At 36.9% G+C, this 23,408-nt stretch overlaps 1 protein-coding gene across 1 annotated transcript; it reads left to right on the top strand.

Annotated features, from left to right (window-relative positions):
- Window positions 1–848: 848 nt before the first annotated feature.
- On the top strand, window positions 849–22,980 carry LOC579013 (very long-chain acyl-CoA synthetase). The gene is made up of 9 exons (XM_779148.5): window positions 849–1,833; window positions 2,389–2,604; window positions 6,868–7,029; window positions 9,490–9,614; window positions 10,443–10,643; window positions 12,842–12,935; window positions 16,014–16,212; window positions 21,436–21,533; window positions 22,089–22,980. The coding sequence occupies exons 1-9, from the start codon at window positions 1,353–1,355 to the stop codon at window positions 22,394–22,396; spliced, it is 1,884 nt and encodes a 627-aa protein (XP_784241.3). The 5' UTR covers window positions 849–1,352; the 3' UTR covers window positions 22,397–22,980.
- The last annotated feature ends 428 nt before the right edge of the window (window positions 22,981–23,408 follow it).

Below are 23,408 nucleotides of genomic sequence, written 5' to 3'. Positions count from 1 at the left end.
TTATTAAAGCAGCGTTTTTCAAACGGGATGCCGCGAGAAAAAAAAAGTTCTGCTTAAAAAAAAAATAGAATTTGAGAAACCACTATATGTATTTTAATGTATTAAGGAAAATACATGTTAAAAGTTATAATTATTACCAAGTAGCCTAGGCCTAATTTTCAAAAATAAATGCATCAGATATTAATCCGCTAAGAGTTTGGTGGCTCGATCGTGTCACTAAAGTTTGCAGAGCACTGAGAGCAGACCGTATGGTCTGCTTATGTCTCTAAAGAGAGGAGCGGACCCTACTCAAATAAGAAGCTAACGAACGAAAGAGACAGAAATTTTCCGTCTAATGCCTACTAAAATGCGAATTAAGGACCTTTTCCATTTTGTGTTTGTTTTGTTATTGCTTTTTTGTTAGTTTCGTTGATCTTAAAGATGTTTCTGTTCGTTTGCTTGCCTATTGCTTGCTTTCTTTTCCGTCTCTTTTCAGGCCATGATAGGCCTATGAAACCTAGAAATATCGTCATCTCCCCTATAGCTCCTCCCGCCGCCCCCCCCCCCCCCCCCCCCCCCCCCCCCACCCGCCCTTAAAACATGTCGGTAAGTCGTTGGCATCGTCATTAAAAGAAAATCATAAACGTTCACGACTGATCCGAGACTGATCCCCCCCCCCGGCCCCCCCCCCCCCCCCCCAATTTTCATTATTTTTTTAATAATGTGCTATAAAGGAAAAATGTCGAAAACAAACAACGATGCGTGTGCTGGTACAAACATTCATTGAACGTTCTCCGTAAGTACGCTCGCGCACGTACGCACACGTGTGTGATAATACTTATGTAGCTTATCGTAGCGCGCGATTTGATTGTTTACATGCGTTTGTACGATATATAACTAGCCCCGCCTCTTTGCTCTAGTTTCATAACAATAATTTTTAAGTCGCGTTGTCTACTACTATTGCGGATATTTCTGAATCTACAAAGGGACAGCACTTCACAATTATTGATCACACTTTTTATCTTACAAGGTCAAACCCCGAATTAGATAGAAAGAGCCACGGATATCTATAGCAGGCAAACAGAGGCCATCTGGCAGAGCATCGCACTCCGGCCCCCATCGCACGAGGCATGCAGACACGAGCTTCACTGCACAGCCAGCCAGCCTAGCCTAGCCGCGTAGGCCGTAGCCGTGGTGTGATTTGAAGACGTTCCCATTCTGCATCTCTGCTACTAGCTGTGAGCTGTGTGGAGCTGGAGTGCAATGTCTTATAACATTTGTTTGTAACTTGCTGCATATTTTGTATACAGGGAGCTACCAGTAGTAGTTGCAGTTTACTTGTAGAGGCAGGCATCTATGATCAGTGCACAAAAATGGGAGACTGGGAAGTGTTTGGATTTTCAGCCCTCGTTGTGAGTCTCATCGTGGCTGGAGTGAAGAGGAACTCGATTGTGAATTTCATCCAGGATTTCAAAGATGTATCAAGTTTAGCGAAAGCTCTTGTGGGCATTAAAGTAGCAGGGAGAAAGAACAGGACGATTCTTCATTCTCTTTTAGAAGGAGCGTCACGTTATCCAGATCGGCCTTTCTTGCTGTATCAAGATGAGAAATACACGTATGCAGACGCTGAGGCTGAGTCGAACCGCATTGCCCGATGGGTGAAGACCAACTCTGACCTCGTCCAGGAGGAAACTGTGGCTGTTCTTATGCGGAATGAACCGGCTTTCATCTGGGTTTGGCTGGGGTTTGCCAAGCTAGGTGTTGGAACCAGTCTTCTCAATCATAACCTGAAAGCAGAAAGCTTGATGCATTGCATACGAGTCAGCAATGCAAGGTTCTTGATTATGTCAAGAGGTAATGACTGAGGGGGGTTTTGGAGACAATTAAAGTCATCTGCATTATTGCATGTCATCAAAAACTACAATTGAAACTAAAAAAAAAAAAAAAAAAAGAAAGAACCAAAAAGGAGAGAAAGAGAAATGAGAGAGCGAGAAAATGAATGTGGTGTTTACAGTAACTATGGTATAAGATACTTGCAAAGATAGACTGCATACAAAGTGCACAGTCTTTTGATTTGATGATGAAGAAAAAGAAACAGAGAAAGAAGAAGAAAAAGAAACAGAGAAAGAAGAAGAAGAAACAGAGAAAGAAGAAGAAGAAAAAGAGAAAGAAGGACCACTGGCCTGGCCTGGGTCCATTGTCAAACAAATAGTTCTATTGAAAAAATATTTTCAATGAAAATATTGTACAATGTGCAATGTACACTTGCAAATTATTCAATTAAGTTTTTTGTCAGATCTTCGGGGTCATGGGAGGATGCAACATCCCCTTGAGCCTATAAAACAGCCATTCCTCTCATAGCAGTCGATTTACAGTATCTATAATATTTTCTCTATTTTCTTCCTGTAGCTTTCATCGACATCGCCAAGGAACTCCTTCCTGAGCTCCAGCAACTTGGAATCAAGGTTTGGGTCCTCGGTAGCGCCTTCAACGGCACAGTAATCCCAGATGGCATGGTTGCTATGGAAACCAGTCAGATGACTGGAAATCCGCTTCCACCCGATCAGTTAGCTCCCATCACCCACAGTACCATAGCATCACTGATCTTTACCTCTGGGACTACAGGTGAGACTCGTCAGTCTTTGTTTTGATCATCCCCATCTCCTGCCATCCTCCCACTCCTCAAAGGCAAAACACACACTTTCTTTCTCTTTTCAGTTAAAAACATGCCACTTTGTCACTACGAATGAAAGAATGAATGAACAAATTTATTCATCCATCCATTCATTCATCCATTCATTCATCCATCCATCCATCCATCCATCCATCCATCCTTCCATTCTTCCATAAATTCATTTATTCCTTCTTTCATTTATTTATTCATTTATTTATTTATTTATATTTATTTATTATATTTGTTTCAATGCATTTTGCAATTGTTTTCTAGCCCAATAAGCGAGGTGGTGGTGGTGGTGGGGGGGGGGGGGAGAAAACACACAGCCTTTTTTTGTTTACTCTCCCTTTGAGTTTCTGCTCGACCCAGTGGTACAGAGGACTGCCTGCCACATTTGGAATTTGTAGAGGGTTTTGAAACATTGTGATTAAAGATTAAAGGTTTTTTTTTTTAATTAAAAAGAAAAGAAAAAGAGTACGTGGATCCATGTTAGTGTTTGCAATTGACAGCACATTTTGTTTACTATAGCATCATGGCTCATGTATGCCCTGAAAGACACATTTTGCCACTTACGGTACCACTTCAAAAACTGGAAGCTTGGAATCGTGTTTCCGATGAGGAATAATAGTTTTATTCATCAAAATACAGAGCAATTGACCAACGTATTATCCTTGGGTTTATTTTATTTCCTTCAACAACATTGACTGCTTACGAAAGCATTGTTTCAGCGACCCAAGGTCGAGGACATTTGTCCGGAATCGTGATATCATCTTGAGTAATAGAGGAAGTTGGCATCCTTCCATTTCTGTATTTGGTGATATCAAGTACCCAACCCTTGTAATTACTGTCAACAAACCTCCAAAGTGGCCTAGAACTTGCCGTAAACATTTTATCCTCGAAAGTGCAGAGGTACATTTATTTGATGATTACCTAGGCTAATTTACATTGCAAAATAGGAACAATTTGAAGAAAAAACATTGTTTGTTTTAAATTAATAATTCACTAGTGTTTTAAAGGGATCGTTTAACATTGTTAAATCTGAGATACACGGCTCTACGTGTTATCAGTGTCTGTGATATGGTGTAATATTGAAGCCCTAAACAAATTGCGCTTCAAAATGATCAAGAAGTGCCTCAAAAAAGTAAAAATCTTTGAGTGACCGGTTTTACCATGCTCGTTTTTCCCAATAGACTGTAGTGTTATGAAAACCGTCAGGCGAACGGTTTTCAAAATTTGTAATTCCAATCATAAATATCTTGATAATCAGACAGGCGATCGGCTTGTAAAATTCATGGGGTTCCTGACTGACCTAAAGGTTTATAATTATCATTGCATCATGAGCTAAATCCAGAATTTTATTTCAGAATCTGAGACAAAGTTACCGGATCCCTTTAAGAGGGAGCATAATTTACACTGCAAAAATCATCAGTAGAGTTTCTGCTTGCATTTAAAAATACCACACTCCTGAGGTGGGTGTTTTATGTTTATGGGTAGTCGCCTAGCAACCTTTGAACGAAACTCTGGAATGTGAGAAAAATGTAAATGTTACTTAAGTCTAATATAAGTAATAAGTATTGTAAAGTAACTAAAATTTATAGGTTTACCCAGAATCACAAAATGATTTGAAAAACAGTACATACTGTACATGTAAGAGATAGATCATAGGACTCAGAAGACTGCAAACGTGTGACTGATTGGAGGACATTGATTGACACTCTTTATTAGACAGGGCCCAGATTAACTTTTTACGACTGAAGCTGAGTTTCAAAGAGTGGTACTCATCTCCCTTTTCAGCCTACACTGAATAAAATAACACACTACAGTTATTGTGTGCCCAATTTAAAGTTTACATTCTAGTTTAAAAGAACAAATACAGTACCATGTTCAATGTAAACCTAGAGACATACCATTATAATCATAAAGAATAATACAGAAGACGTCTGCACACTGCTTCCAACCAGCACGAATTTTACATTAAAAAACTGCTCTAAACGTAATTATTTGTGAAGAAAAATACTACTTACATTTGTATTTCCATCTTGAATCGTGTTTTATTTTCAATTTTAAAAGAATCATGTTTTCAATTTGTCAATAAATGATATTTTTTTAAAGATTTTCCAAGACGGTTGTTGTCTAATGTTAGAGTCATGAAAGCTGCCATCTTAAATAGAGTTTCAGGCTTGTCAATAACTGTTTTTTATAATTTTTTATTTTCATTAGGAAAAATATATTTGTTTTGATCACGCACATGTATTCTTGTTTATGGCTTGCGATCGGGATGTAGCGTGGTCAGGATTTGGGATTTAAAATGGCGCCAGTGAAGTCGCGCCCACGACTGGATAGAAATAAATCACAAAGGCGGAAAATGGGAAAAAAAGTAATTATAAAATGAGCAATCATGACATGAAAATTAGGTACAAAATGGCAAGTTAATTAGCTTGCAAAAACGTCGAACATCCGAACCAGGCATTTGCGTTCGGTTCGGTTCGGAAGTGCTATGTTCGGTGAACTTCCGTTCGGTTCGGCGGTTCGGCTACAGCACTACAACATACAATGACAAACAATTACAAAGCAAATTACAAATTAACCTACAAATTACAATACATGATTATGAAATGTCCATAAACATGAACCGGTACGTGTACTGTACATATGTGCTGTTGATAGGGATTAGCAAAGTCCATTTTTGAGCCAAAAAAATTAATAGAACTTGGCAAACTTCTGCATTTTATGAGCATTCTCACCCAAAAGTAGTATGTTACATCATGTGAGAGTTTAGTGCTGTGAGCGCAAGAGCAGTGTCCAAGCGGGCAGGACTTTGCTCCATGCGTGAACCAGATGTGAACTTCTCATGTAGTTTACAATCTACAAATATATCACTATTTACTCAGTCCTAGAGATAACAGCGAGATAGCGGTCCCACTTTATTTACAAGTTCATTCAGAAGTTTTTATGCATTATGTTTAAGTAATTCACTCTACCTTTGTGTACCACACCGTTAGAAATGATGTGAATTGTTGGCAAGGGAGTTTAATAGCGGGCAGGACGGGGTACAAAATTTAACACTTTAAGAATTATGAGAAAGGGCAAAGAACTTTTTGAAAGAGTTGTTGCCCAAGGTTGATTAATAGTTGTACGTATAGTATTGGCATATTCAATATCATTTCGCCCATGTCGTCAACAATTATCAGTCAAAGTTTGATGACCTTTCCAATGTACTGATTGAAATGTTGTCATATGATTAAAGTCACATGATTAAAGTCACATGATACTATCCTAGCCTTGACATGCAATAGTAGTGCAGATTAGTGCCTTGTTAATAGCATGTATCGTTCATGAACAGATGTGACATGCTGGTACATTCATGTTCATGAAAAGAGTAGAGGCCTAGAGGGAAAATCAGGGAATTTGAAGAATAGAGATGCTATTGTTTACAGATGACTAATGTGCTGCTACATTAAAGTAATGGTAACTCTACAAAAGTGCATGGCGCAGCACATTTACATTTACTGACATTGTATGTCATAATCCTGCGATATGACAAAGTTTGAACAAACAATGTCTATTTCAGGATTTGTTTACTGTTAATAGATATGATATGAAGTACATTTATCAATATGTCTCTATAGCATTCATTTTTTTGGTAAATTTAGTGAGTGTGTGTGAGCTTTGTGAATTCCTGTTATAATGCGCCTAATACTACGTTTCTAGGCGCGGAACATATTATTACCCCGGTCATCGGATTCAGGCTTACCCGCACACAAGGTGTGCACATTCTCCACTCCCTGGGGAGCATTCCAGCCAGTCGCCATTATGGGGGGGGGGGGGGGGGGGGGGGGAGATTGCTCATATGACAGAATATACAGTATTTACTTTTCAGAAATCTACATTTATATGTTTTTCTTTTTTGCAATTGGATAAATTATTTACATGTAGCAGTAGGTAATGGGTTGGTTAATCATTATATTGACAGACAAATTAAAGCAAAACAACAATAATTGAGATGAAACCGAACAGACACACAAACAAAAAGCATGAACACACACTTCTCCAGAACGTACCGGTACATGTACACCAAAATAGCGCTTTGAGACTAATATAATAGTGCTTAGAGACTTTGGTGGTAAGCGCTTAATATGATTATCATTATTAAAAGGAATATCTAATACAGTGTAAGCTTCATTTTTTTGTTCTCGTTCTATTATTTCTTTCAGGTCTTCCAAAAGCAGTGAAAGTGCCCCACAAGACCCCCATCAAGGCATACCATGCCTGGACACTAAGCGGGGGTCTCAAGCCTACAGATGTCTTGTATGTATCCCTACCTCTCTACCATTCCTCAGGCCTTCTGAACGGTGTCCTTAGCTGTCTCAGTTCAGGTAATTATTTTAATTGATATAGAATTCAGTTCTACTCTATTTTACTTTGCATTAAAACAATTTAAATGATTTTTAAACAAAACATCAATTTGAAACAATAACACACTCACAATAAATGTACATCAAGAGGTATTACAGTTAAAAAGACATACATTTGTAAACTAATATATACATGATATTGCAAAAGAGGGTAGCAGCCAGAAAGGAGAACCCCTTTCAAGTGGCTGACCCAATAGAATATTTAAATGTAGAGAAAATAATATCGTAATTGTTAAGAAAAGTGTGCATTACACATACTGTACATGTAAACCTGCATGTACACATGTATGGTGGTAGATTATGAAATGAAACCAGTAAATTTGATAAATAACAGAACACTAAAAACAAAGACGATGACAAATTGTCCGAATGTTTAAAATATTACCAGTAGGTTGAATACATGTACATGGATGTACAAAACAAACATGTGTGCAGGGAGATGTGTGCATACATGTACTTATTGGCATATTTTTCATATTTTGCATTGTATGTAAAAAGTGAAAAATGAAACATTTTTATTAATAGCAATGTCTTCTATAGCATCATTATCCGCCAGCTTACATGTACGTACATGTAGGCCTACTGTAGGCTCCCGTGTTTGTTATTTATTTACAGTATTTATTTATGTTGTAAGTAGTATTGTAGTACATTGTAGTACATACAGTACCGTACAGTATGTTCTTTTGGGGGATATTTGGGTATATTTCTTTCTGTTTTGCTTTAGTTTTCATTCTACTTTCTCTTTCCTTCGACTCTTTTCATCTATCTGTTATTTTCACAACTCTCTCTCTCTCTCTCTCTCTCTGTTAGCATGTGGTATAGTTTCATATTCTGTTTGTTGTTGTTCGTAGCACTGTTGGCAGCCTGCCAAGTTCTTGAGCTTCTAAAATTACCTCAGGCTCAGAAAATCCTGATTTCAACTTAGTTCCTCGTTCCTCATAGAAATGTAAGATGTAGGTCAGGTTAATAGACCTGTTGCCATGGTGATGCCCTGTTCATCCCAAAGAAATTGTGGTTGAGGTCTCCTGAGATTTTGGACATATTTGTGCTAGAGCGGCAAATTATACTACAATGTACTGAAACTTAACTGGTGCTTTGAAACATTCCCTCTAGAATGTGTATTACTTTTGTGTTCTCTGCTCTATTTTAAATAGTAGATTGATAATTTAGCAAAACACAGAGACTTTAGGCTTTTTATCCCCCTCCCCCACCTACACAAATAGAGAACTAGAGATGATGATGATCATTATTAAATGTTAATAATAATGGTATATGATGATGGTGATGATGATGATAATGATAACGATAATAAAAATAATGATAATAATGAAGAAATAATATTTACAAATGTATATTAGTGATTCAATAATGATGAAAATAATAATACATGTAACACAAATTATAATAATAATACAATTGATAATAATAATAATAATGATAATAATAACAATGATAATAGTGATGAATGACAATGATGAAAATGGTAATGATGATAATAATGATGATAATGATAACAATAAGGATAATAGTAATAATAATAATGATGAAATAATACCAACAATAACCTGTATACATGTAACCACAACCATAGTGATATTGTGGAAAGTACTGGATGTGTGTTATAACTTGTCTCAATCAGGGAAGCCTTCTTATTATTGAAAATCCTTCTTGTTAAGCTGCACCAAAAGGTGATTCACCAGATGTGCTCTTTTGTTTTGAATCCCACAAGGACCTTTCCTCTGAATGAAATGTATTGATTTCTGCTTGCTTGACAGAACTTTACACAATATAAAGTGGGTTAATACAAACAATCAATTGTTTATTCCAATACAGTGTATAAGCAAATTATATTAGAAGCTGAAAAACGGCGGTCAAAGGTACTGGTTAACATTGTGATGGTTGATTTAAAAAAAAACTATGTGTGTAAAAGACTATAAATGTACTGTATGAATATATTCTGATGGAATTGGGGATCTTTTCTCATTTCTGTGATCTTGTCACTATTGCACTAAATGTTTATATCTACTCTAAAGCCAGTTTAGGGAAAAGCCCTTGGCACAAAAAGCTGGTTAATGCAATTTGGGTTCTTAGTATCTCAAGGAGGCCTAATGTTAGCTAAAATTTCATTCAAATGAGATATATATGTCAAAAAAGAAACAATAATTAACTAACATCTCTATTTATTGCATTATGCTTTCCGGAGTATCCGGACATATATTTCTATGCCACTACATTTTGCAAAGCAATCTTTAGTTAACTTACATGTTGTCTTTGTCCTTTTAGAGCTTTGGGTAGGTAACACTACCAAAATTGAATATATTAATCCTATATGTACGCTTTAGCTTGTCTCCATTGTATGAATGTATGCTATTTCTCTTTTTATAACACATATTCATTATTTTCTTATCATCAATCCTTTAGGTTGCACAGTAGCTTTGGCACCCAAATTTTCAGCGTCGCGCTTCTGGGATGACATGCGCAAGCACAAAGCCACGGCCTTTCTCTACATAGGTGAATTGTGCAGATATCTCCTGGCGCAACCTGAAGTAAGTTTCTGCTGCACAAGACAGCACATAGAGAACATGGGACTTTGTACTTTCCTTAGCCCAGGATCAACTTTTTTTGGCTTTTCACACACGCTGTTTTAGTCCTGTACTAAGTGCCTATCCTGGGTTAAGAAAATTTACGTTAGCACCACAATTTCGGAGTTCGCCCTTCTTTTTTACTTTAGGTGGGGCTAGCCCACTTTGGTAAATTCGTGACTGGATAAAAAGTGGGCCAATCTTAGCACACGACTATAGGCGGGGCTAAGACCCCCCTTTAGCCCCACCTAAATGGTATAGTCTGGTGCTAAGCAAAATTTTACCAGTGTGAAAAAGCATTGTAATACTGATTCAAACTACATGTATGATTTCCCATGAAAGTATCTACACTGCAATGGTCATTATGAACAATATAGGGAACCAAGGGAATTAGAACATGTGTTTATCAAAGAGAACCATGAATAATGTTAATCCAACAATATCACATACATCCCCATACATCCCCCCCCCCCCTCCCCAAAAAAGAGATTAAGAAGAAGAAGAAAAAAAGTGCTGCAGTAGGATAGATACACTTTTCTTTTGAATGACTGGGAATTGGGGGGAAAGAAAATATATACTTGTAGCTTTACTCATTATTGGCTCATGAACATTTTTAAGATATAAGAGATGTCAAAGTGCACTTTTATCTTATTTTTTGTTTCAGTTATTATTATTTGGCTGTCAATGGTTATTGCTCCATTGTTACAGTCATATCTATGCTGCACATTAGACTTTTTATCATACCTTTAACTCCACTGATTTCTTCATTTCCCCCGGTTTTCTTTCCTGCAGAAGCCTGATGATGGCAAGTACCCCAGCCCTGTGAGACTAGCATATGGCAATGGCCTAGGGGCAGACATCTGGGAACGCTTCCAGAAGCGTTTCAACATTGAGAGGGTCGTGGAGTGGTACACTGCCACTGAGGCGTCTGGAGGTTTCATCAATACCGACGGGAAGGTCGGATCTGTTGGGAGGTACTCCTGGCTGGCAGAGGTAAGGAGGGCATGATGTGCCTAAAATGGTCTGGAGGGGCGGGGCAGAATCCACCCCTCCCTGAGCCACACTGCGATATGTTTGAGGATAATTCTATTGCCGCAAGATTTCTAGACTTTATGGACTAGGATCTATGTGCAACATTTGATATCAAATTTACACAATTTCAAACTATTGCACACACTCAAAAATTGTTGTGCTGCTCTTCCCTCACCCCCCCCCCCTCCTCTTCTGAAAAAGCACCGATATAACCCAGCATTTATAGAGTGGTGAAGTGTGACGTCATAACAAATCAATTTTTAGAATTTTTCAAGATTTTCTTCATTTTCCGAAAGAGCATCAAAAATAATGTAAATTGTTGAAAACTAATTGAATATGTTAAGTATTGGCTGAGATATGACCATCTGAATAAATAGATGCCCTATGGTAACTCAGTGTTATAGTGATCTGGTTCATAACCTTAGGTCACTTGCTATCAATCATATGAACCCCAAACAAACTATTGTAGCATTTTTGCACATACTATAGAATGCTTAAATATCAAAATAATGACTAAATTACTCAGATAATTTGGTAAGTTTTTATGTTTAAAGAAAAGAAAAAGAGTTCTTAATTTCTGCCATTGAGGTTCATACCATTTCTGTTTTACTTTTCATTATGAAGAGTTTTGTTTCACAAATAAAGTATGATTCATATACAGTGAGTTTAAATCAATTTTGTATACCGGTAAACGTTTTATGCACATTTTCCCATGGATGCAGCAAAGCACATACATGTACAAGCGTTGTAAGAAGGAGAAGAAAAAAAAAACATTCAAAGGGGGAGGCACAAATCTCTACCCTGGTGTTATTTGGATCATTGTTTTTCTTTTCAACTCACACTTGACTAGTTCAGAATAACTTCCATTCACTAGTAGGGTAGGGTAGGAAATTCAGGATAGCAAATATGTCAAGGGCTTTTCCTGTGGTGAATGATAACAAATAGATATGATCATGGTTGATAAAACATTTTGTTTTCAAACAAAGCCTCTTTGAGTATTTGTTTATTGAGCAGGCTCTTTGTAGAGAAATACTATCTGTGACAACTGTAATGATTGAATGTATTTTTCTTTTTCACATTTCTCTTGGTATTTATGCATGCATCATGAGTATGTATCAATTCTCATATGACATGTTGCAGAATTAGTGATATTAACTGTATAATTCATTCAAGTTATAATGAAATGAGTTGTGCAAATATTTTTGCCACATTTTCTGAGATTGAAGAGAATACATGTTTTCTTTCTTTCTTTCTCTCTTCCTTTCTTTTGTCTTTACTAGGATTTTTGTATACTTTCTTTTAATGCCGCATTTAGTAAACAAACTCAATTGAAATTTGAGGTTCATGACAACAGTTGCATTGGTCTATAAATCTGTCTGGTGAACAATTATGATGTTGTGATTTCATTATATGAAAACGAAAATTGAATTGACACCCGATCCGATAAAGATTGGTATCGGATAATTAAATCGTAATTTAGTTTCTGGAGTGAAACTTTTGGAAGGGTATCTCTTGCATGTACATACATGTATATGTCGAGTCTTGTAACTTTTTGTTACTATCTCATGATGAATAATAATAATAATATTAAATTCTTGTAACACGCATATCACATTATATAACGACCATACATGTATGCGCTTCCAAAGAGCTTTGGAAATGTTTACCCTCACTTTAGCTTTGGCAGTCATTATCAGTGCATAGTGCATGTCAAGAAATAATCCTACCAGGTACCCATTTACCTCACTTGGGTTGAGTGTGGCAATTGTAGATTAATGTCTTGCTAAAGGACATTATAGTGCCACGGCGGGACTCGAACCAGGGAAAAAATTAATATTTATTTTACGGGGGCTACTTTTCAAGCTTGTTCTGCATAAAAATAACACTCTAAAATTTGTTTTGCATTGAACTCTATGCAAATTTACAGGGGCTCTTTTCTGATTCTCAGGGGCTCTTTAGGGCATTTCAGGGGCAAATTCACCCTGAGCCCCCGTGTATTTTTTTCACTGACTCGAACCGCAGACCTTGTGATCCAAAGTCCGGTGATATATCCACTCAACCACGACACCTCCACAATAAACAATGAACAATGCATGTTTGGCCTTGTTGTTTTGATATAGTTTCAATATGTTTCTTTGTCATTTCCCGTTTGAATTCAGAAACTTGCAGGAAATTGTGTGGTAGTTGAATGTGACTTTGCCACGGCCCAGCCTGTCAGAGGGCCTGATGGGAAATGCAAACCAGTTCCTAGAGGTGAGTCAGACATTGTTTATTTGACACAAATTGTGCTCCTCATCATGTCTGTTTTATGGTTGAAGGATCATAGCTTTTGACTTTCATCAGAATAATTTTGATTATAAAAAAAATATATATATATTTTTTTTTATTTATCTATTTTGTTTATATATTTGTTTGTCTTTCATAAGAAGAGAGAGTATTTGACTCAAATTCAGCTCCAATTTATCTTTCTTTTGTTGGTAAAAGATAGAATTGTTCAATTTATTCACCATTTTCATGAAAACATGCAAAGTAAAAAAGGGTTAACTTTTTTCTTTTCTGAGAAGAATGTGGAATATTTCTTTGCTCACTATGACTTCCTCCGTCTCTCTGTTTTCTGGATGAGGGATCCACTTCTTTTTTTTTGGGGGGGGGGGGGTTAGAAAAATGTTTATTAGACTCAAATTGTGTCTGTCGTTCTATCTGTTTTGTGGGTGAGGGATGGTAGCTTTAAATTTGTCTTTCAACAGAAGAATCATCTTTCTATTCCCAGATGTTGACATTAAAAACATGAAACCTCCAACTGACAGCCATTACTCCTCATGATCTTGTTTTTGTGGAGATTTTTTGTATTTCCCTCTTTTAGGGATGGGCGTGGGTTGGAGGGGATATGTTTGTTGAAGGATACAACCACCTACCTCTTCTACAAAAGTGTTTATACAGATTCTTATGTAGTAGGCCCTATGTATAAAATCAGCTCAAAAAGCATTCACTCGGCAGTCTGCCATCTTGACAGTGAAGAAAATAAAGGATAACATGTAATTATCGCAACACAAGCTGGACTTTGGTTCCTTGTGCACCATTTTTGTAAATGCATTGTCCTGGAAAAGGACACAAATAGAACCTAAAGTCGGCCTTCACCCTTATGGTTCTGTGAGCAAGATTTTGTTGTTATCCTTTAATTTCTATTTACTCTGAAACTGATGATCCACATATAATGCCAGATAATATTTGTTGTTAGCTGAACACACATTATGTTTAATAGGCAATACTCCTCTATCAGCTATGTCTGTAAGGACACAGTGGTCAAGGATTTCTGCTGTTCTGATACTGGAACTTGATAGTATTAAAGTGAGCTTTAAGACATGCATCTACCCGGACATGTTACTTTAATGACCTTCACCCGGATGGCATTCAAGTAGGCTCAAATGTAATCTAAGAACCAGGCAAAGTAATGTTTGACTTATACATTATAAAAGGATTATAGCCATCCCTGAATTCCCTGAAATCAATGATACAGTTATCTACATGCTTTCTTCATGTACATATATTATACATAATGTTTATCTTATAGTGTTATTTAGCTCTTTATACATAAATTACAACAAATTTGTTGACTTCTAACCACTGAAATCTACATGTACATGTTCCATGTCAGGGCTAGCCATCACCACCCTTCTCCCCCCTCCCCCTCTTTACTTGTATATGATTACGTTTTATGTACGATTTTGAATTGGTTGAATAATATGAAATTGATTTGAAATTGAAAAGTAGTAAGTACATGTATTCCAGGCCCCCGTAACACAAAGCTTAGCAATTTATCGTAGCATTGATCACCATGTGTGCGATCAATTTCCAAAAATCAATTGTTCAATCATTTACTATTAAAGCTTTGTAACTGGCCCAGGCGGGTCAGTTCTTGATATATAGCATATAGCCTTAATTTATGTGAATATGTATAGAAAATATAAAGTGAAAATAAGCAATACAATTTTCAAATGTAACAATGACTAATTCCACCTACCGGTACACGTATCAGCCATCAGTTTATGTACATGTATGTACAAAACATTTACCTGATTACTCTAACATTATATGAATCTGAGTTGAAATAGATGATATACAATAATGTACTAAACATCACATAGTTATTATAATTCAAGCCACTCATCTTGTTCAGCTTCAAGGGGATTTGAACCTTTTAACAGTCATATTGCCATAGCAACAGTACTGTTGATAACCACACTTATAAAATAAGTCTGTACCCAGCAGGTTTCAAGGTTTTCTCCGCTTAAAAGGCAATCCAACCTTTGCATTGTTTCCATTATCATAAGCTGATTAATATGGAAGCAGAAAAATAAGAGAAACAGAATGGCACAAGTATGAAATAAATCGAGCTAAAATGAATGAGAACCTAAAGTTGGGCTGGGATTTTGTTCATTGAGCTTGTGACATTAGACACAGACAATTCTCCCATTTGAAAATGCCATATACAGGGCGTATCATAATAAAGGATATTGAAGTTTAATGACGATTTATATGAAAACTACTGATTTCATAATCAAGCATTTTATGTCTGTTGTAAAGGACAGAATGTCCTCTTGTTAATGACACCCGGTCATACTACTACTGTCACAGTTGACTGAATAACAAAGCATTGCTGTCCACCATGTGAAAGGTGCACTGTGACAAGTTAGCATTCACAGATAAATTCTAAAGATCAGTGCTTGTGTCAGCCCAGACATATTGAAATGCTGAACAATGACTGGATTATGTGTCTAAGAAGGAAATGTTATCAAACTTGGCACAGTGCACCTTTCACATGGTGGACAGCAATGCTTTGTTATTCAGTCAACTGTGACAGTAGTAGTATGATCGGGGTGTCATTAACAAGAGGACATTCTGTCCTTTACAACAGACATAAAATGCTTGATTATGAAATCAGTAGTTTTCATATAAATCGTCATTAAACTTCAATATCCTTTATTATGATACGCCCTGTATACTGTATGTGTACGCTTATAGCCAATGTTCTGCCTAACTAGCATACCGGTAACTAGAAAAGAAAGTGTGTGAAATTGATTGTTTTCTTATTTTTATAATTTTTTCTCTCCATTATTTAAAGACATGTACATGTTTGTGTATATCACTTCAGGTAGGCTAGCAGTAGATGTTGATGAATATTAATAAGATATACTTTGTTTAGGCCGATTTAATCACTTCCTTAATGTGCAAAAAACAAGTTTATAAATTGTTTTTTCTGTTTTCATTAAGTAAACATTTAGGATGGTCTTTAAAGAATCCATATAATTTTTTTGTAACAATATCCCCTAGGTGAGACAGGGCTGATGCTGTTCAAACTGGACAACTTCAACAAGTTTCTTGGCTATCGCGGTCCCTCGCAGCAGACCCAGAACAAACTGGTCCATGACGTTAAGAAGACCGGTGACCTGTTCTTCAATAGCGGTGACCTGATGATGGTTGATGTAGATGGCTATGTCTACTTCAAGGACAGGCTAGGTGATACATTCAGGTAAATATTCAGGGTTCTCTTTTAAAGCCCCACTGCACTACTTATAGCTACTTGCATCCTCTATATATAGCAAACAATGCCTAAGCGGTGACCATTGGTCCCCCATGGTCCCCTTTTTCTTATGGCAATTGAGAGCTGATTTGATGAGATAATCACCTGTCGGTGATCATGCAGGAACGTCTAATCACTTGAGGCCAAACTAGTGCAGACAGGCTTTAAACATGAGTCAGACTGGTCAGCCAAGTGGGTACAGATTGTTCAGAACACCCCAGTCAATAGATCAACAGCCATCGACTTCAACAGGACAAAGTCCAACAGCTAGCAAAACTGAAGCCAGTCTAATGAACCCTCAGAAAAAATTGTCAAGAGGCGAACCATACCAATATGTTTGCTTTTGGTTTCTTTGGATGCAGCCCAGACTTTCTGGGTTGGTCACTAGTTATTTACTGTCCAATCCAAGCTACACATATTCATTGGGGGGGGGGGGGTGGCAACTGCTATACCATACCTCACCATTCCAGCAATTCATGACACTCCTTGTAGTTACTCGCCTGACCTACCATCCCAGTATAGCTTCCTGAGTGAGCTGCCAAAGGGATTACCGGTACCCAACCAAGTACCAAGTACCAAGGAAACGATAGTGTTACAATGTACATCCTGATTATCATATTTTAATGAATGAAAATTGCTTGATTGGGAAAATACATGACAATTCTAAGCATATGACACTGAATTTATTATTCAACTTGACTTTCCAGTCCCATGAAAAAAATTTAGTTCAAAGAAAAGGGTGCTTATAATTTGTAATCTTTTTAAGCACTCTCACTCTAAGGTCATGGGAAAGGTGACAAAAGGAGGATTAAAACTCTATAGAAATTTCTGTGAAGGGATAATCAGATCATCCTAAAACTTGGCGCACTAATTCAGCAGATCCTGTTCTTTCTTTTTTTAAGGAAACAATCTAATAGCTTACTCTGTTTTAAAGTTATTGGAGATCAACATGAGCACCAATGCTTGTATATAAATAAAAACTATTACAAAAAACTCAAAATCAGAAAAGCATAGGTCTATGAAATACATTTATATTGCATTGTGCTTCCAAATGTTGAAATAACATTAACAAAAATTACATGTTGAAATGAAACTAAAATTTGACCATTCTGACCAAATACATCTTTGTTGAGCTCTAACCGAAAACCACACTATGATAATAATGATAAATACTTATAAAGCGCACTTATCTAATAACTTACTCAAGGCGCTATGCAACTTGTTGGGGGTTTTGTGGGGCAGGGTCACATTGGATTACATTCTAAAGTTCAATGATCATGATATTGAGAAATAATAGCAATCATGAAATAAGATGAATACCAATAAAAAAATGCTTTTTCTGAAGAGTAAACATGAAAGACGATTTACCGGGCAGTGAACCAGCGGCAATCCTTTGAATTCTTCCTCTATAAATGTTACCCTCTTATGTGAAGTTGATTCAATACTTGAGTTAATCTTCTGAAGAAGATAAGTTTGATGTTCAATAAACGGCATTAGTTATGAAATAAGATGAATACCAATAAAAAAATGCTTTTTCTGAAGAGTAAACATGAAAGACGATTTACCGGGCATTGAACCAGCGGCAGTCCTTTGAATTCTTCCTCTGTAAATGTTACCCACTGAGTTCTTCCTCTATAAATGTTACCCTCTTATGTGAAGTTGACTCAATACTTGAGTAAATCTTCTGAAAAAGATAAGTTTGATGTTCAATAGACCGCATTTGTTATGAATAGTTTTTTGTTGATTCAAACTTTTGTTACTAGAGATAACATTGATGCAAGCCTAAGTGAATTCCTATTGTGTTGATGATAATGCGTAACAAAGCGGGACTTGAACATGTAGCTACACTGTACCTTCAATCTGTTTTTGCCTTATCAAGTGTTTGGATTAGATTATCCGTTGTTTGCTTTGTTTATGAAAGGGTTGAGGTTGAGTGAACTAGATTTGTATCAATTCTGTGTAAATCTATTATGATGAGCTCCCCACTTGTAATATGGTGATACTGTTTGTAAATGTTAGCGCTCATAAGTAACCCACACCCACATCCACATCCATGTGTGACATGCTAGCTGAAAATTCACCAACAAATCACTTTACACTGTATTTCAAGATGTGTTTGTGTATATAAATCCCAAAACCTAACCCTAACCATATGAGAAAAGAGGAAGAGAGAAAAAAACAACTCTTCTAAAGATGTCAGTACTGTCATTTGCAAAAGTTTAAAACCACTTGTACATGCAGAACAATATACGCCAAACTTGAACCAATTACAGTAATCATAGCAGATTGTCAGAGATGCCTTGATTTTTCATATAAGAATGGGAGAGATCATTCTTAGAAAATCTCTGAATCTCTGAATTACCTTGTCATCACAGAGGGAAAGGGGATAGGGGGTGGGGGGTGGGGTACTTTTGTCAGATAAAGGCAACCATACATGTACATGTATGTACCTTTCTGCCCCCACCCCTTTGCATAAAACTACTCATTGTTGGTAACTTTGCCACTATGGAAACCTTGATTTGATTGGCTGTTTAGCAATGTTGCCATGGTAGTTAGTATTGATGGCAAAGTTACCATCAGTGGTATAATATATGTCCCCCGGCCCTCATCAGATAATGAACCATCTTCTTTAAATATTGAAATATCATTGAGCACAGCAGACTTTAAGGAACCAATCCTCTAATGGAGGGGCACTTGGGGGCCCCTGAAAATGTCTTTATTTTTAAATTTTATTTTATTTATTTATTTTTTTTTTTTTTTGGGGGGGGGGGGGTTCTCTTTTGGATATGCTGCATTAGATCATAGATCTACCATATAAAAAGAACCACTTTGAATAATACGTGTACATTTGTGTAATCATTCAAGAATACAATGTGATGCAGGCCCATTGACAGAAATACATTGTATCAGCAAAGTTCCCGGTAGTCTAAACATTTGCAAATGATTGTATGTGACGTTGTTATAACAATACATATGTGTAGCTGATAGTGATAAGGCGAGGTTACTGTACTGTGTAAATATTTTGCCAACCATTTCATTTAAATATTTGTGCAGTGATGTGAACTCTCAGAGTTCGCATTGTACAATCAATCCGACCATTTATTGGGATTAGGGGTCAAAGGGTTGCAAGTCATTGTTGTACTGTACATGTATGCATTGCGAAGTGGCTATCTTTGAAATATGTACATTGTCAATTGAAGTATCGATGTAATAGTTGTTATCTTGAGGTTATGTATAGTATGCACATTGAACCTCTTTCTATTTCATAAGGACGTCCTGTACATAATGAAAGGGGAAGGATGATTCACCTATATTTTAGCGTACCACCCACTCACAACTTTTCTCTTCTCCACCTCTCCCACTCTTGTCTTTCACTCTTTTGCTTTCTCTTTCTTTTTTTATGCCTCCGCCACCGAAGGTGGTGCCGGAGGCATCATGTTTTCGGGTTGTCCGTCCGTACGTCCGTCCCGTTTGACCGTTATCACAATATCTCAAGAACCATTTAAGATTTAAAGTTAAGACTCGGGAATAGTATTTATCACCATAGGAAGACGATTTGATTAGATTTTGGAGTACGTAGGTCAAAGGTCACAGGTCACAGAGGTCAACTTATGAAATTCCTTGTATTGAGTTTGTTAGCGCGATATCTCAAGAACCATTTGAGATTTAAACTTCAAACTTAAGGATAGTATGTATCACCATAGGAAGACCATCTGATTAGATTTTGGAGCACGTATGTCAAAGGTCAAGGGTCACAGAGGTCAACTTATGAAATTCCATACATTGAGATTGTTATCATGATATCTCAAGAACCACTGGAGATTTAAACTTCAAACTTAGTGATAGTGTGTATCACTATAGGAAAACAATTTGATTACATTTTGGAGCATGTAGGTCAAAGGTCAAGGGTCATAGAGGTCAACTTATGAAATTCCATACATTGAGATTGTAGAGGTGTCGTAGAGGTGTCGTGGACGAGTGGATATGTCACCGGACTGTGGATCACAAGGTTCGCGGTTCAAGTCCCACCGCGGCACTAATGTCTTTTGGCAAGACATTGATCTACATTTGCCACTCTCCACCCAGGTGTTAAATGGGTACCCGGTAGGATGCGAAAGCTAATGTGGTTAGATTAGCATGTGTGCGCTTGTAAAAAAGACGCCTGGCTGGAATGCTCCCCAGGGAGTGGAGAATGTGCATACATTGTGTGCGGGTAAGCCTGAATCCTATGACCGGGGTAATAATATATACATCTGTAAAGCGCTTTGAGAGGGCCTCCGGTCCTGAAAAGCGCTATATAAGAACTAGCTATTATTATTGTTATCATGATATCTCAAGAACCACTGGAGATGTAGAAACTTCAAACTTAAGGATAGTATGTATCACCATAGGAAGACGATATGATTAGATTTTGGAGCACGTAGGTCAAAGGTCAAGGGTCACAGAGGTCAACTTATGAAATTCCATACATTGAGATTGTTATAATATCTCAAGAACCACTGGAGATTTAAACTTCAAACTTAATGATAGTGTGTATCACCATAGGAAGACAATCTGATTAGATTTTGGAGCACGTAGATCAAAGGTCAAGGGTCACAGAGGTCAACTTATGAAATTCCATACATTGAGATCGTTATCGCGATATCTCAAGAACCACTGGAGAATTTTCACTTCAAACTTAATGATAGTATGTATCACCATATCATAATATCTCAAGAACCACTGGAGATTTAAACTTCAAACTTAATGATAGTGTGTATCACCATAGGAAGACAATCTGATTAGATTTTGGAGCACGTAGGTCAAGGGTCAAGGGTCACAGAGGTCAACTTATGAAATTCCATACATTGAGATTGTTATCATGATATCTCAAGAACCACTGGAGATTTAAACTCCAAACTTGTTTAAATTGCTCTATGGCGGAGGCATCATTTTCGACTGCGCGCAGTCAAAATTCCATCTAGTTTTCTTCTATTTTTTTTCTTTTTCTTTACCTCTATATTTTCTCTTTCTCTCACTCACTTTCTATCTCTTTATTTCTCTCCCACACACTCTCTGTTCATCTATTTCTTGCTCTTTCCCTCTCTCCCTCTCGCTCTTTACCAGTGACCCTGCCCCCTCCCTCTCTTAGTTATTCCTTTGTCTTAAATACTTTTATTAACTTTCTTTCAGGTGGAAAGGAGAGAATGTATCGACGACTGAAGTATCAAACGTCATGAGTAGATTATCATCCATAATGGAATGCAACGTGTATGGTGTAGAGGTACCAGGTAACTACAGACCACAATTTATATTTTTCTTGTCCATTTTGACACCTTCCTTTTATTTCATACGTGTACATGAAATGAAGCAGAATTTTAAACTTCAATTTAAATGCAAGATTCATGTATAGTGGAGACTGGAAAGCCTGAGAAAGAAGGAGGAGCAGGGAAAAAATACCTGGGGGCTCGGGGCAAATTCGCTCCTGAAATGCCAAAAAGAGCCCCCCCAAAAAAATAAAAAATAAAAAATTTAAAAAAATTTTCCATAGAGTTCAATGTAAAACAAATTAAAGCGTAGTATTTCATGCAAGCAAGCTTGAAAAGTAGCCCCCCAAATTTTTGGAATATTTTTTCGCTGAGGAGGAGGAGGAGGAGGAGGAAGGGGAGGGGGAGGCGAAGGCAAAGGGGGAGGAGGAGGAGGAGAGGAGGGAGAAAGGAAGGAAGGGAGGGAGGAGAGAGCGAGGAGGAGAAGGAGGAGAAGGAGGAGGAGTTGACAGCTTGAAAAGCGTCTAGAACTAGATCTTGCATGTTATAATCTTATCATTTTCCATTCTAATTTCTCAGGTTGTGAGGGAAGAGCAGGAATGGCTGCGATCGTCCTCCACGACGGTGACAGTCTAGATCCCAAGCACTTCTTTGATCACGCTATCAACCACCTCCCGGACTACGCATGCCCCAAGTTTATCCGTGTCATGACGGAGATGGACATCACCAACACCTTCAAGCACAAGAAGAAACAGCTGGTCAGCCAGGGATTCAACCTCGAGATGATCTCTGACGACCTCTACGTTGTCGACAAGGTCAAAGGTTCCTACGTTCAAATAAACCCTAGCATCATGGAAAGTATACAGAGGCAAAGCTACAAACTTTGAGTGGACATGCACCTTTTTCAGGTTGAATTTCCTTCTAATACTGACTTAATCAAACAGTTAATATTTGCAGATTTTTACTTACCAGGACTGAGAGATTGGACATTTCTAAATCCATCTTTTCATAATTAATCTTTCCTTGATGTGTTGGAGTACTGCAAATGAGACCACTTTAATTTGAAATTTGAAATTTATTTGATTTCCAGGTACATGTATAAACAAAATAGAAATGACAACACAGAGCAGACGCCTGAGGATTACCTAAAAGAATTTCCATTCTTTCATGAGGTTCTCCACATCCACTGGTGTTACATATAAATAGATTTAAGAAGTAACGGTAAAATAACATAATATAATTCAAGTTCATCCATCAAGCATAATAACTAATAGAATGATTGCATGTATGTTGAACTTTGTGGCATGAAGAAAATAACAATCATGTACGGCATGTAACGGTAAAATAAAATAACATAATTCAAGTTCATTCATCAAGCATATTAACTTATAGAATGATTGCATGTATGTTGAACTTTGTGGCATGAAGAAAATAACAATCATGTACGGCATGTAACAGTAAAATAAAATAACATAATTCAAGTTCATTCATCAAGCATAATAACTTATAGAATGATTGCATGTATGTTGAACTTTGTGGCATGAAGAAAATAACAATCTTGTACGGCATGTAACAGTAAAATAAAATAACATAATTCAAGTTCATTCATCAAGCATATTAACTAATAGAATGATTTCATGTATGTTGAACTTTGTGGCATGAAGAAAATAACAATCATGTACGGCATGTAACGGTAAAATAAAATAAAATAAAATAAAATAAAATAAAATAAAATAAAATAAAATAAAATAAAATAAAAATAAAATAAATTAATACTTTATGTATGAAATACAAACAAAAATGTTTTTACTGATCTCTCTCCTGTCCCTTTGCCCTTTCATTTTATATATATTGAACATTATCACCAACAAAAAGGGCAAAGCTACAAGAAACAAGAGG

The sequence above is a fragment of the Strongylocentrotus purpuratus genome, unplaced genomic scaffold (assembly GCF_000002235.5).
Source record: "Strongylocentrotus purpuratus isolate Spur 01 unplaced genomic scaffold, Spur_5.0 spur5_scaffold_9, whole genome shotgun sequence".
NCBI classification, from domain to species: Eukaryota; Metazoa; Echinodermata; class Echinoidea; order Camarodonta; family Strongylocentrotidae; genus Strongylocentrotus; species Strongylocentrotus purpuratus.
The sequence above is the reverse complement of the archived record's forward strand: the minus strand, read 5'-3'. Positions and strand labels throughout refer to the sequence as shown.

Coding starts and splice junctions, on each gene's coding strand:
- LOC579013 (XM_779148.5), top strand. CDS start 1,353: ATGGGAGACTGGGAAGTGTTTGGATTTTCAGCCCTCGTTGTGAGTCTC. Junction 1,834..2,388: donor GTTCTTGATTATGTCAAGAG/GTAATGACTGAG, acceptor TTCTTCCTGTAG/CTTTCATCGACATCGCCAAG. Junction 9,615..10,442: donor ATCTCCTGGCGCAACCTGAA/GTAAGTTTCTGC, acceptor TCTTTCCTGCAG/AAGCCTGATGATGGCAAGTA.